The sequence below is a fragment of the Dasypus novemcinctus genome, chromosome 25, assembly GCF_030445035.2.
Source record: "Dasypus novemcinctus isolate mDasNov1 chromosome 25, mDasNov1.1.hap2, whole genome shotgun sequence".
Classification (NCBI taxonomy): Eukaryota; Metazoa; Chordata; class Mammalia; order Cingulata; family Dasypodidae; genus Dasypus; species Dasypus novemcinctus.
In genome coordinates, this window is record NC_080697.1 from 19576441 (window position 1) to 19589442 (window position 13002).

At 36.7% G+C, this 13002-nt stretch overlaps 1 protein-coding gene across 3 annotated transcripts in view; it reads left to right on the top strand.

The window, feature by feature from the left end:
- The first annotated feature begins 1973 nt into the window (after positions 1-1973).
- The window catches only part of SPDYA (speedy/RINGO cell cycle regulator family member A), a 62000-nt gene continuing 50971 nt past the window's right edge, over positions 1974-13002 (top strand). Inside the window, exons 1-6 of one of the 3 annotated variants that reach the window (XM_058287783.1) lie at positions 1974-2055; positions 5195-5263; positions 5952-6033; positions 6960-7209; positions 9151-9209; positions 11092-11177. In XM_058287783.1, coding sequence (XP_058143766.1) covers positions 5229-5263; positions 5952-6033; positions 6960-7209; positions 9151-9209; positions 11092-11177 — 512 coding nt within the window. In that variant the 5' untranslated portion in view covers positions 1974-2055; positions 5195-5228. Of the gene's footprint in view, positions 2056-5191; positions 5264-5951; positions 6034-6959; positions 7210-9150; positions 9210-11091; positions 11178-13002 lie in introns of those variants that run through there. The other 2 variants (XM_058287785.1, XM_058287786.1) reach the window with 2 other exon arrangements.

Sequence of the window (13002 nt, forward strand, 5' to 3'; positions counted from 1 at the left end):
GAAGCTGGTTCTGGAATAAGGGACAGTCAATGTTATAAACATATTCTGTACCCAAGACTGAAAACTCAAGACAGGAAAACCTGTTATCTTCAAGGGGGTAAGGGGGAGAATGGAAGAGGAAAAGCTAGGGAAGGAAGGCCAGAGGAGTGATGTGTGAAGCAACTGCTTTGATTCTCTAGATTTTCACAACTTGTTGGTGCTCTCGGCTCACTCTCCCATTTAAGGACCATGGAAAAAATGTTGATGGCATCTACAAAGTAAAATGAGTTCCCAGATGGCATTGCCTTCTTTGTTGTAGATGATTTTGCCATGTGACATTCCAAAAAAGAAAGGGACTAATATCTTTATTCAGAGTTGCTGGCTGAGGAACTAACTGCTAGAAAGGACAACAAATAGGCAAGGTGGAAAAAAGTCTTTTAAATGTGAGAATTGTAATAGCCAAAAGATTTTGAAGCATTCAATATCAAAATGATTTAATTACGATCCATCCCTTGAGTAGACATTTTTCAAGCAAGATATGCAGATACCCAGTAAGCTTATGAAAATATGCCCAACAGCCATCAGGAAATGCAAATCAAAACCACAAAGAGATGCTACTTCACACTCACTAGGGTGGCTATTGTTTAAAAAAATAAAAAGGTGTTGGAGAGGATGCAGTGAAATTGAAGCTCTGGTCCATTGCTGGTGGCAATGTAAAATGGTGCGGCTACTGTGGAAAGTCATACAGAGGTTCCTCAAAAAGTTGAATTACCATATGACCAGCAATTCCACTTGTAGGTATATACTCAAACAGGATCACAGATGCTTGTACACCAGCGTTTATGGCAGCATTACTCACAGTAGCCAAAAGGTGGAAACAATCCAAGTGCCCTTCAACAAATGGATAAACAAAATGTGGCACATACACAGTGGGACATTATTCGACCATAAGAAAAAGTTTTGAGATCTGCAACATGGAAGGACCTTGAAAACATTATGCTCAGTGGAAAAAGACAACTTAAGGGCAAATATTGTATGATGTTATAAGCGAGGTCTAGAAATAGCAAATCTGCAGAAATAATTGGTGGTTACCAGGCGTTGGGGGACTACGGAGGAAGGAGTGTATGGTGGTGTTTTTTTTAAAAAAGTCCATCCATTCTGGAATATAATACAGTCATTAAAAGATGTTTAGACAGGCTAGCAAGATGTGAAAAGGTCATGTATGTTAACGGGAGAAAAAAAGCAGCCTGTGATTTAGATAGGAGGAAAGGGTGTCGGGAAAAAAAAGTACCTACCACATCCCAATCTGGCCAAGGGCTAAGACATGGTCAAAAAGAATTACAGTATAGATTCAACACTACTCCCTCCTCAGAGTCCCAGTATTCCCTTTTTTTTTTTTCCAGTTTGCGTGGTCTCTTCTTTTTATGTAATTATTTCTACATGACTAGTTGTTATAACATTGTAATTGCTGCTGCAAAGTTTACTTCTAAATCTTTGTCCTCTTGCTATCGGTTTCTCCATTAGTGGAGTAGCCGTAGGGGTGTGCGCAACACGCTGTGCTAGGTGCTGTGGGGACGGGTAAGAGTTACGCCCAGAGGCCCCAGCCCTGCAAGACCTTCCTAGCTAGTTGTGGGGAAAAGAAATGGCTCCAAGACATGACTGGCTTTGCTAAGTGCCAAGAGAAGGAGGTTAAGAAGCCAGAATAAAATATAGGCGGGCCATGGGCGTTTTGCCCGGGCTTTGCCGGGAGAGTAAGGCAGGCAGGACGAAGGTAGTTGCCTGGTTCTTCCCCGTGGGACTTTGCGCCACGCCCGCAGGCGAGGCGCGGACTGCAGCCGCGCTCCGCCCCCCGGGCCGCCTCCGCGCTCTGATTGGCCTCTGCTGGCCTCGTGCGCACCGCCCCCCGGGCCGGCTCCGCGCTCTGATTGGCTCCTGCCTGTCCCGAGCTCGCGCTGCCCAGTTGGCGGGACGTCTTTGAGCAGGGGCGTGCGGCGGCCGTCGAGCAGCCCGCGAGCAACCGTCTGAGAGACGCGGGTCGCTGTGGGGAAGGCTGGTCGCCGCCCCCGCTCTCCTCAGGTACTTTCTCCTCGCACCCCAAGGGCGACCGAACAGGCGACCCTCTCCCCGGTGCCTGTTCCCTCTCAGAGTGGCGGCGTCACAGCCCCTGTCTGGCGCCCCCGGCTTCTTATCCAGTCTCCCCAAGGTGACCGCGCAGCCGAGAGCGGGGAGCTGGGGCGGGGGGTGTCGACGGCCCGAGGCCGGGGCCCTGCGGGATGGCCGCGGGCGAACACCGCGCGGGGCGCGTTGTGCCGCTGGCAAGGAGCGGAGGCCCGAGGCTTGCCCTTTGCCGCAGCCGGGGGCGATTGGGCCGCCGCTCGCCTCGCGGCCCACCTCGGAAGAGACTCCTGCCTGCAGCGCAGCCCCCTGCACTCCTCAGGCGGGAGCGGGAGCGGGAGCGGGAGCGGGAGCGGGAGCGGGAGCAGGAGCGGGAGCGCGCTGGCGTTTTGCACCACATCCGCCCCTTGACAGCCGCGTCCCCTGAAACGCACCTTTCCCCGCAGGAGCTTGCCCCGGGCCCCGAGGTCTGCGCTGAGGGATCTCGGCGCGGTGCCCTTAGCCCGTTTCTCTCCAGTGACACGAGCTCTTCTCTTAACTTTTTCCGTTCCGCCGGGGGCCGCATAGCCCGGAGCGTTTCAAGAACACCCTTTTAAGTAATTTAGCCTTGAGCGACTAACAGACCCCTGCGAGGCTAACATTGGGATGGTGTCTCTTGACAAAATCTATTCTCCAACATAAGCTTATGTTTTAAAACACTACTAATCTCTGTTTCCAATAAAATTTTCTTAACATTTAAGTTACCTTTAGGAGTAAGGGTAAAATTTGGCTTTCTCATATTCAAGCTCTCCTTTCATGCAAAAGAGCTATTGATACAATAACAAGGGCTGCTATACATTGAATTTTTATTCCGCATTCAGCACCATGGCAGGCATTCTTCACGGAGATCCTTTCCTCATTCTGTATTATTAATAATACCTAATAAAACGTCCTTTTTATTGAGTATGTATTATGTACCACGTTCTCCATAAATGTGGGTGCTTTCATTATCTCCATATCCTAAGTAAGGAAACCGAGGCTGCCACAGGTTAAGTAGCCTGAGATCACGCAACGACTGAGAGACAGAGTCAGGTTTTAAACCCAGGTCTATTCTCCTGTATTTTAACAGATATCCTCACCTGGCTCTGTCCCTTTTGCCACCAGATGCACCTCTGTCGCCTTTAAAAAAAATAAAATCCTCGTTTGACTATTGTCCCTTCTAGCTCCTCTTCACTTCCTTCTAATCGCTGCCACCTAAAAGAGGGGATGGAGGAGCATGTTCACTTCTTCTACCTCATTTTCTCGCACATCATTCCTTTAATCGTATTCAGTCTGGTTTCCGTCACCACTTCCCTGAAGAGTTTTATTACGCATAATGCTGCTTTATTCACTAATGGGTTGGATTTCCAGTCAAACCTGAACGTGCCATGTAATTATTTTATGAACACCAGAGCAAGTCGCACTTGGCTGAAGTCAAAAGTATTCTATAACTATTAGATGATTAATTGGCAAAAGAGCTTTACAACATCAAAAGTGTGGAGATTTGATAATAGCTCCAGGAAAGCTTCCAGCAATTTTGCTGGGATATTTTTCCTGAATTTACTGTATTGTTTTTCAGTAACTAGATTCTGCTGGTTATGAAGATAAATTCTGTAGTCATTTCAGAAAGGATTCTTTTTTAAGTTATTTTATTTTAGCAAAAATGTGATTAAGTCCCACTTCCCCACAATAATGGCTTATTTAACTACTCAGTCACAATGTAGTATATGCATTTACACTGCTAATATTAGTATTAGATTTATATAAATTGTAGCCTTAAAGGTTTGTTTTCCTGGCAAGGTGACAACAAGTAATATTTGAGTATATGCATTTACACTGCTATTATTAGTATTAAATTTATATAAATTGTAGAGTTTTAGGTTTGTTTTCCTGGCAAGGTGACAATAAGTAATATTTGAGTGTTTACTATGTGTCAAGTGCTTTACATATGATTTAATTTCATCCTTAAAACAATTTTTTAGGGCTTAAAGAATGTGGAACTTTGGTGTCAGTCCTGGATTCAAGTCCTAGCTCTATCAACTCACTAATTATGTGGCCTTGGGTAAATTTCTTTCCTTCTCTAAGCCTCAAATTGCTCATCTAGAAAAGAAGGATAAAATAGTCCCTACCTCATAGAGGCATTTTCAGAATTAAATGCGATAATGCATGTTAAACTTTGAGCAGGTGTCTGGCACATAACAAGTGCTCAGTGTCAGACTCCAGTTAAAAGGAAGTTAACTACCCTGGCTGAGTTGCCAGTGGATATTGCTATTAGGTTTCCTGTAGGCAAATGGCTTTCCAAACTACTGTTGCTACTTCTATTGCATGATTCTGTGAACCACCATGCCCACCACCCTTTATAAATCCCAGAGAGAAGAAATTATTTCCGATACCTAGAGATTTACAGTTGTCTATTTACTAAACAGAAAATCCCAGACATCCTATTCAAGTATGAATTCTGGTATGATTTTTTTTTAATGTTGTCCATGCAAAAACTTATTTTGCCATATGAGCATAGTTTCTCCTAGTTCCCCGTCCTTCCCTATCTCTTGCCCTTTTAAAATTACCTTTCATCCTTTCCTCTTGCTTATATCAGAACTCTCATTCACTTAGTTTTCTAAACTAAGAGCAAAATAAAAGCTACCTCAAGATGGAATTTGACCTAAAATGTAGCATGATAGCTTCTCTCCTTAAGTTCCTTCTCTAAAAATTGCATGCTAATATTTGCCTATTGGATCCTATTGGAGCACATCAAACATTTTTTTCTGTTTCTGTTTTCTAAAATTTTATGTGAAGTAACCCAATACATACATAGGGTTTAGTAGACTAGTGTGAAGTGGGAAACCATTAGCCTGACATTTATTATGTTTTACCTTTCTTGCTTGAGAATTTGCATTGTGTTGCACAGTATATCCATAGTTATTCTAATAAAAAACTTTTTAAAGTTATTTTCCATTGAGTAAAATTGACCTTGCAGAAGATTTGTCACAGTTATTCAATAACCTGGAACACTATACCCTCGAACCTAACCCCTAAACCTCAATTTGAGAAGCCTGACTACTACTTAGTTTTTTTCATCCAGATATAAGCCTGCTGTTACTTTGAAAAAAAAAAAGATGCAGATGAGGCTTCCAGCTGTCTCCCAGATGAGGTAGGTAGGAAAGAGCAGAAAGTTCTCAGAGAAGTCTGAAAGCTCAATTTATCTCCCATTGCTTTTTCTGTGGAGTTTGTACCAACCCCAACTCCATAACTGCCTTCAATTTGACTGGACCTTAGGATCTAGGAAGAAAAATTGGAGAGGAAAGAGGCAAACTTGAGGGAAGAAAAACAATGACCAAATAAGAATAATTTTCTCTGCCTTGTTCCTCACAGTCAAACCTTTTATAGTCTTAACACAGTAGCCACTAGCCATATATGCCTATTGAAATAGGCTGCTGCAACTAAAGAATTTAATTTTTAATTTTATATAATTTAAATTTAAAAACTAGAATGTAAAATATTTTCCCTTCAATACTACCTCATTATTTTGGTAGGAATGCATTTCATTTTGTTGAAAATTTGGCATCTGAATTGAGAGATTTGCTATAAGTATAAAATACCAGATTTCAAAGATCTAGTATAAAAAAAAGTGTAAATATCTCATTGTTAATTTTTACATTATTTACTTATCGAAATGATATTTTGGATATAAAAATATTGTAGTAAGCTAGTTTCACGTGTTTATATTCTTTAAATGTGGCTTATAAAAAACATAAAATTATATATGTAGCTCACATTATATTGGACAGTGCTGATCTAGCCTCACAACATCCAATCTTATTTTCCATTCCTTCCTTCAGCAGAGAAGTTTCTGAGGGTCAGGAAGGAGAATCTGTACCTAACTCCTTGAACACCAAGGGAGGCATGGCTGCCAGGGTCACTGTGAGTTATGGATTCAGAGGTTCTCAGTAGGGTCTTAAAGTAGTTTCCTTTGCTTATTCATACCTTCATATCCCTATTACCCCCAAAACACTTTGACTGCAAGAGAAATACTAACTGTAGTTAATTATGTGAACAGATTATACCACCAAACGTGGTAATGATTTTGCTTATTGTTAAATATTGATGGATTAATTTTGTTTCAAGTTTTATTCAATAATAATACTGTGTATTCAATATCCATATATAATCAGCCCTTCATGTAGCATGGTCATACACTCACAACCTTTAAAATTAGGGGACCAATTTATGAGAATCCCTCAGAACACATATACCATATGTCTTTGCTAGAATTATTTTAAACTTTTCAATAAATAATAAACCAATAAATGCTTGTTGAATAAGTGAATTTTTTAATGCATCAAGGAATTTGCCAATAAGAATATGTTTTATAGAGGGTTGTTTTTAAATAAAATACCTGATATTAATAATATTAAGTCCTGGAAATAATTTACCTTGTTTTATAAAAAATTTGTGGTTGCATGTAACAACCATATGATAAAAATGTTAACATAGAAACAAATAAAAAATGAGAAAAAATTCACAACAAACAGATTAAAAACTCAGCATAGTTTCTTTAATTAACTTTAAAATTTGATTTTGAATTTCCTAGCAGCCAAAGCAAAGTGATCTGTTACATAAGTCATCTTATTTAGGAAGAAGTATATCAGTTACCCAAAGGAAGCATAGCTTTTCCTAGCACTGAATTCTAAAAGGAATTTTTCATGTCTATGTCTCACTGTACAAATAATATTTTAATAGAAAGTTCAGTAACGTTCATATGACAACATCTTCTAGTGTCATCTGTTCATTGTTTTTATATAGAAATGAATGAGTGTGATAAATAATTATATGTTTTATTTTTACAGGAATCTTGGGAAACCAAAATGAGGCACAATCAAATATGTTGTGAGACACCACCTACTGTCACTGTTCATGTAAAATCAGGGTCAAATAGATCATACCAGCCTAAAAAGCCCATTAATCTGAAACGTCCTATTTTTAAAGATAGTTGGCAAGCTTCTGAAAAACATGTACATAATAACAAGTCTAAACGCCCCAAAGGACCTTGTCTAGTTATACAGCGTCAGGAAATGACTGCTTTCTTTAAATTATTTGGTAGGTTTAAAGTATTGTAATATTGGTAATTATAAAGTATTAAAAATTAGAATGTAAAGCTCTATTTTATCATTTTCATAACAATCAAAGAGGATGCTTTTATTTTTTATGTCTAATTTCCCATTTTCAACTAAATCCAGTTTTGTTCCACTTACTGTTTTAAGTTGGGTTTTTCTTTGTTTTGGGGTTAAAAATTCAGACGAATCTAGCTTCTGAGACTGCTTAGATATAAGTGCCAGTGTAAATTCTGTGAGTCTCAGGTTGATACCATAGTTTTGTTTGACCTAAAGTAAAATACTATGTAAAGTCTTAGGTGAGCCAACTGACCCAGTTTCACTGGACCTGAGGGATTTCCTGGGACTTTTAGTGCTAAAACAGCAAAACCAGAAAGTTGGTCACCCTGCAGCAGTTTCAGTATAACACATCCTGGAAATATTGTTTAAAAGTAGCTATCGTTTGTCATCATGCTCATGAAATGAAATTGAGTTTGGATTTGTACAGATCAAAAGACAATACTACTTTGCTTATAAATTTCTTTAGAAACAGTCAAAAAGAAACTTCTTAATTGTACTTTTGGCCTGGTAAAAGAAGGACTTTTTTTTTTTCTTTTTTTTTTTTAGGTAGGGCATAGGGTATACAGTGACAATAGTAGAACTGATTAGAATAAGGGGTAGTGAATAAATGCTTGTGGGAGTGAATCAAATCAAATAGGTACCACAGCCCAGTGATAGACTTCTTTGTGTATAGGGAAAGATCAGGTGGATATAAAAGAAGAAAGTCTGGGGACAAGAGTCTGGCCAAAAATCTCAAGAGAGAAAAAGAAAGAAAGAAATGAGAGAGAGCAAACTGGTTAAAGTCAGGGGGAAAAAAAGAGGAAAAAAATGGAAGGAATATAAGTAGAAAACACTGAGCTATAAAGGCAAAGCTGTCCAGATCTAGAATGCTAATACAAGTTACCTCTCTTTATTAAAGGTAGAACAAAATTATTACCCACAGACTTTTTTAGTACCTATAACTGATCATTAGTAATAAGAAAATGCTTGGCTTTACCATTTTAGGTCATTTAAGAAATGGGAATGGAATTAACATGACAGAAATTGATTATTCTCCAACAATCAGTACTATTCTAAGTTATGCTTTGTTACTTAAAATGAAGAGAAGAACTGGGAAAAAAAACAGATTTTTCCAGATTATATTCTAATAACTACCAATATATTGGGGAATTATATATTTTAACCCTTTAAAATTGAAATAAATATTTTCAGCCTACTTTTTGGATGTTGTTCTTGTTTTAACAGTGTTTTTGTTTGTTGATATTTTTGCCATATACTCAGTTTTTCTGAAATTAAGTGTTATAAATAATGAATTATGAACTTTTATACATAAACATTTTCATATGTATTTGAATAATAGACAAGTGGAACAGAGACAAATAGGAAGAGAGAAGAAGAATCCAAAACTAAAAATGCTCTGGAACCTAAAGGAAGAAAGGAATAGAAAAAAGTAAACCTATTTAGAAAACAAAGTATTCATTAAGTCATTATTTCTCAAAGAATGTGTTATCTTTTATCAGATTCCATTTCCACTTGTTAAAGATTTATTTTGGAAAGGAATGAAGAGCTAGTCTAGTGTTACCCAAGATACATTTCTCAAAGTGCTATTGAATATTCACTAAGCCAAATACTTCCACCACTCCCTATTCCAACCCAGACCATATATTAAGGCAAATCAGGTGGGAGGACAAAGGATAAGGCAGTGGCCCTTTTTGTACAAAGCTTTCAGTGGTGAACATACCAAAGAACTAAAACTATGCACTGCAGACAACACTGGTTCAGCCATTTTTGTTGATTTCTAAGTATCATCTATAATCTTCTGTAGAAATTGATTCTTCAAAAGGAAATGTATTTTTAAAAGACAAGTCATAGTTATCTTTTGTTGTAGATGACGATTTAATTCAAGATTTCTTGTGGATGGACTGCTGCTGTAAAATTGCAGACAAGGTAAATTTGGTAACACTGTAATTGTTCACCAGCATTATTATGTTACTAGACCATTAGAACTTTATTGGAACTTTGTAAGATTGTTCTGTCTTAGTAAGGATAGAAAAAGGACTAACCTGAATTACCTCTTTGAACCCAAGTCTTTACACATTTGCTTTTGGAATTAGGATATACCATGGGTCCATTCTATACTTGAAAAATTGTAAACTATTGATTAGAATTAAATGAAATTACACCCGTTTCTTAATGTTTGATTGAAAACAAGAAGCAGTATAGACTTAATATATTTTGGTGAGAAATATTACCATTTTATCAGGCTATTGAGAAAGAATATTCAGAAATTCGCTCCATAAGGGCAGTCTGTTGCACATTTTAATATTTTTATAAGTAATTAAGATAAAATCCCAGTAATCATGAAGGGTAAGATTGTTTAACGTGATCTTTATCTAGAAATCAATATTTCATTTTTAAAAAGTTATGCTACTAACATACTAGGAACAGTGATATTTCTATATTCTTTAAGATTCAGCTGAACATTCAAGATTTCAGTTTAAATGCCATTTTAGACCAGATAGTCACACTAGAAAATTCAGCATTACCTTACAAAGCACTTAAGATTGTCAGTGTGGCAACCAACAGACAAGGGAATGAAAGTAAGGCTCGCTATGATTAAACACCCACAAGTTAATATTGATGTGAAATTTTTATTTCAAGCTTAAGATGACAAATTGGAAATGTTTTTTTTCAATTTTTAATTTTGGGAAAATTCAAACACACAATTCCAAAGTAGAGAAAAATGAAGAAATTCCATTTCCCTATCATCCAGCTGTAACAATAATCAGGTCATTGTCATTCTTGTTTCTTCTAACTCCTCTTCCCAGTACTGAAATTATTTTAAGGCAAATACTAGAAATCCTAATATTTTACTCATAAATATAATTTATCTCTAAAGATAATGTATATTTTACACAGACTTACTGTGTCACTAATGCTTAAAAATTAACATTAGTACCTCAATATCAAATACTTCATCCATGTGGAGTTTTAAAGGTTTCTGAAAAAGAATTTTGAACCAAAGTGCATTATAGTAATTAAAGTTGTTGGACAGCAGGGGGCAGTATTTTAAAACTAACTAACCACGGGTACTGTCTCAACATTTCAAGAATCCTCTATTGAAAGTTACCCTGAAAACTCCAAATCACCTTTGTGGCTAGTCCTGTAAAAATTGGTTGACTGTGCATTTTATGATACAGAATCTAATATATCAAAATTATAGCTTTTTAATTTGAACAGAATCTGACATAATGTCCTCATGGGGCTAGACCATGTCCTTCTAATAATGCATTTAAAATACTTTTTTTACTATGTAAATAGATCCATGTTATTCTAATTTCTTGACTAGAGATCATTTTATTAAGGTTATTTTTAAAGTGGGTATATGTGTTGTCAACTAACAGGGCTCAGGAAAAAAAAGACATACAAACACATGTGAAACAAATGTGGCAAAATATTCACAATTTGAGAATCTAGGTGAAGGATATATGATTATTCATTTTACTGTTATTCCAATTTTTCTATGGATCTGATATTAAAGTTGGGAAAGGTTGAGTTTTTAGTTGAAAAATATTGGCAAAATTTAGGAGTTCATTATAGTTATAATCTTAATCATGATAAATGGTCAAGAACTATTTCTCACTGAACACACAGATTATAGGAAGTCAAAAAATAAATATTCCAATGGGAAAATCCCTGATAAAGAATAAACAAATAATGTTTTATTGTTTTATCTCATTATTTATTAGAAATTCTAAAAATTAACTGTTAAAGTTTTACCTATAAGAGAAAACATTAATATTAATTTTTTAACTTTTTTTCTCTATAGTATCTTTTGGCTATGACCTTTGTATATTTCAAGAGGGCTAAATTTACTATAAATGAGCACACCAGGATAAATTTCTTTATTGCTCTGTAAGTATGCTTTCTACTAACTGACTTTTATGGTGGTCAGTTATAATATGTATATGTTACTTTATTTAAAAGAGGATATTTAAAACCTCATGTATATATTTGAATAGTCCTTTCTGCAATAAAGCTTTATAATTTTACTTTTTAATAGGCTATTTTTATGTTCTTTTCACTGTCCTTACCATGCTAGATCCTTAAGAAGTATTATTTGATATTCACTTGTGTTTGTATTGTGTCTTTTACATTTTTCAGAATGCTCCCATGTAATTTATCCCAGATTCTCTTTTGGATATATATATCTATAATACTAGTAATATTTTTTCTTTTTTTTTTATTCTTAAAGAAGTTTTAGATTACAGAAAAGTTATATCAAAAATATAGGGGACTCCCATATACCCCACCCTTCCCCCTCTAACTTTTTGCTCTATTAATAACATCTTTAGTTAGTATAGTACATTTGTTACAATTGATGAACACATTTTGAAGCATTGCTACTAACCGTGGTGTAAGTTTACATTATGGTTTATACTTTGCACAATTTTATAGGTTTTAACAAAATGTATAATGGTCTGTATCTGTCAGTATCATGCAGAACAATTACAATGTCCAAAAATGCCCCATGTTACAGCTATTCTTCCCTCTCCCTTCCCTCAGAACATCTGGTGACCACTATCTTTATATCAATATTACAAGTCCTTCCACTACTAGAATAATAATAAGTCTACTTTTTTCCATAGCTGCATTCCCCCTTATGTTTGTTCATTCCTCAATCTTGAGGATTTTAGAATGGTGATGCCCATTCGGCTACTGTTGAATGGAACTGCCTTGTTTGCAATTGTAGATAATCTCTGTTTTGGGGGATGGGCATTGTATTAGTCAACCAAAGTGGTGCTGATGCAAAGTACCAGAACTCTGTTGGCTTTTGTAAAGGGTATTTATTTGGGGTAAAAGCTTACATTTGCAAGGCCGTAAAGAGTACAGCTCAAGGCAGCCTTCTCACCAGAATCAGTTGCCATGTGTTGAAGCAAGATGACAGGCCATCTCTTCCTGGTCTCTCAGGGTTTCCTGTATCAATCTCTTGCATAGGGCTTGTTTCTTTCCAGGTCTTCTCAGTTGCTCAGTAGTTGTCTTCAGCTGCAAACTATCAGGCAAATGCTCATCTCTCCCCAGGGCTCCAAGATCAAGTGAAAAATTTCTCTCCTCTTCCATATATCTTCTTGAGTGAGTGTCCCTTTATATCAGCCCACAAAGGGAGCAGGAACACACTCAGTCACAACCTACTGACATGGTCCAATCAAGCCCTAATTTTAGCAGGTACTTTAATCAAGACATTAGATATTTTATAAAGCCTGAGTATTCTTGTTGAATTTTCCAGTTAATATATAGTAAAAATCATAATCATCATTGCTCTTTTAAAACATTGAACAGAAATCTAGAAATATTCTTTGTGAATTTATGTCTGTAAAGTAAGGAGTCTTCATACCTGATATATTTAGTATCCACTGACCATTTCACTGAATACACTGGACTGTGACAAGGAACATAGTGTGTTTCCCAGGTCTTCTCTTGATTTTATTAGTTTGTATTGGCTTTGTGATCTGTGAAATGGTTTTAATGGCATGGTTTTCCCGTCCTAAGACAGAATTTTGCTAGAATCAAGTAATTTAAGAACATACTATATTATACCTTTTCTACCTTGTACCTGGGTATAATGCTGCAGATGGGAATGTTTGATTGTAATTTTAAGTACTTAACTAGGGAACTACACTTAAAAATATTTCAGTTGAAAGCCACAATAGCACAGAAGAATAATTTTTACTCAGTGTTT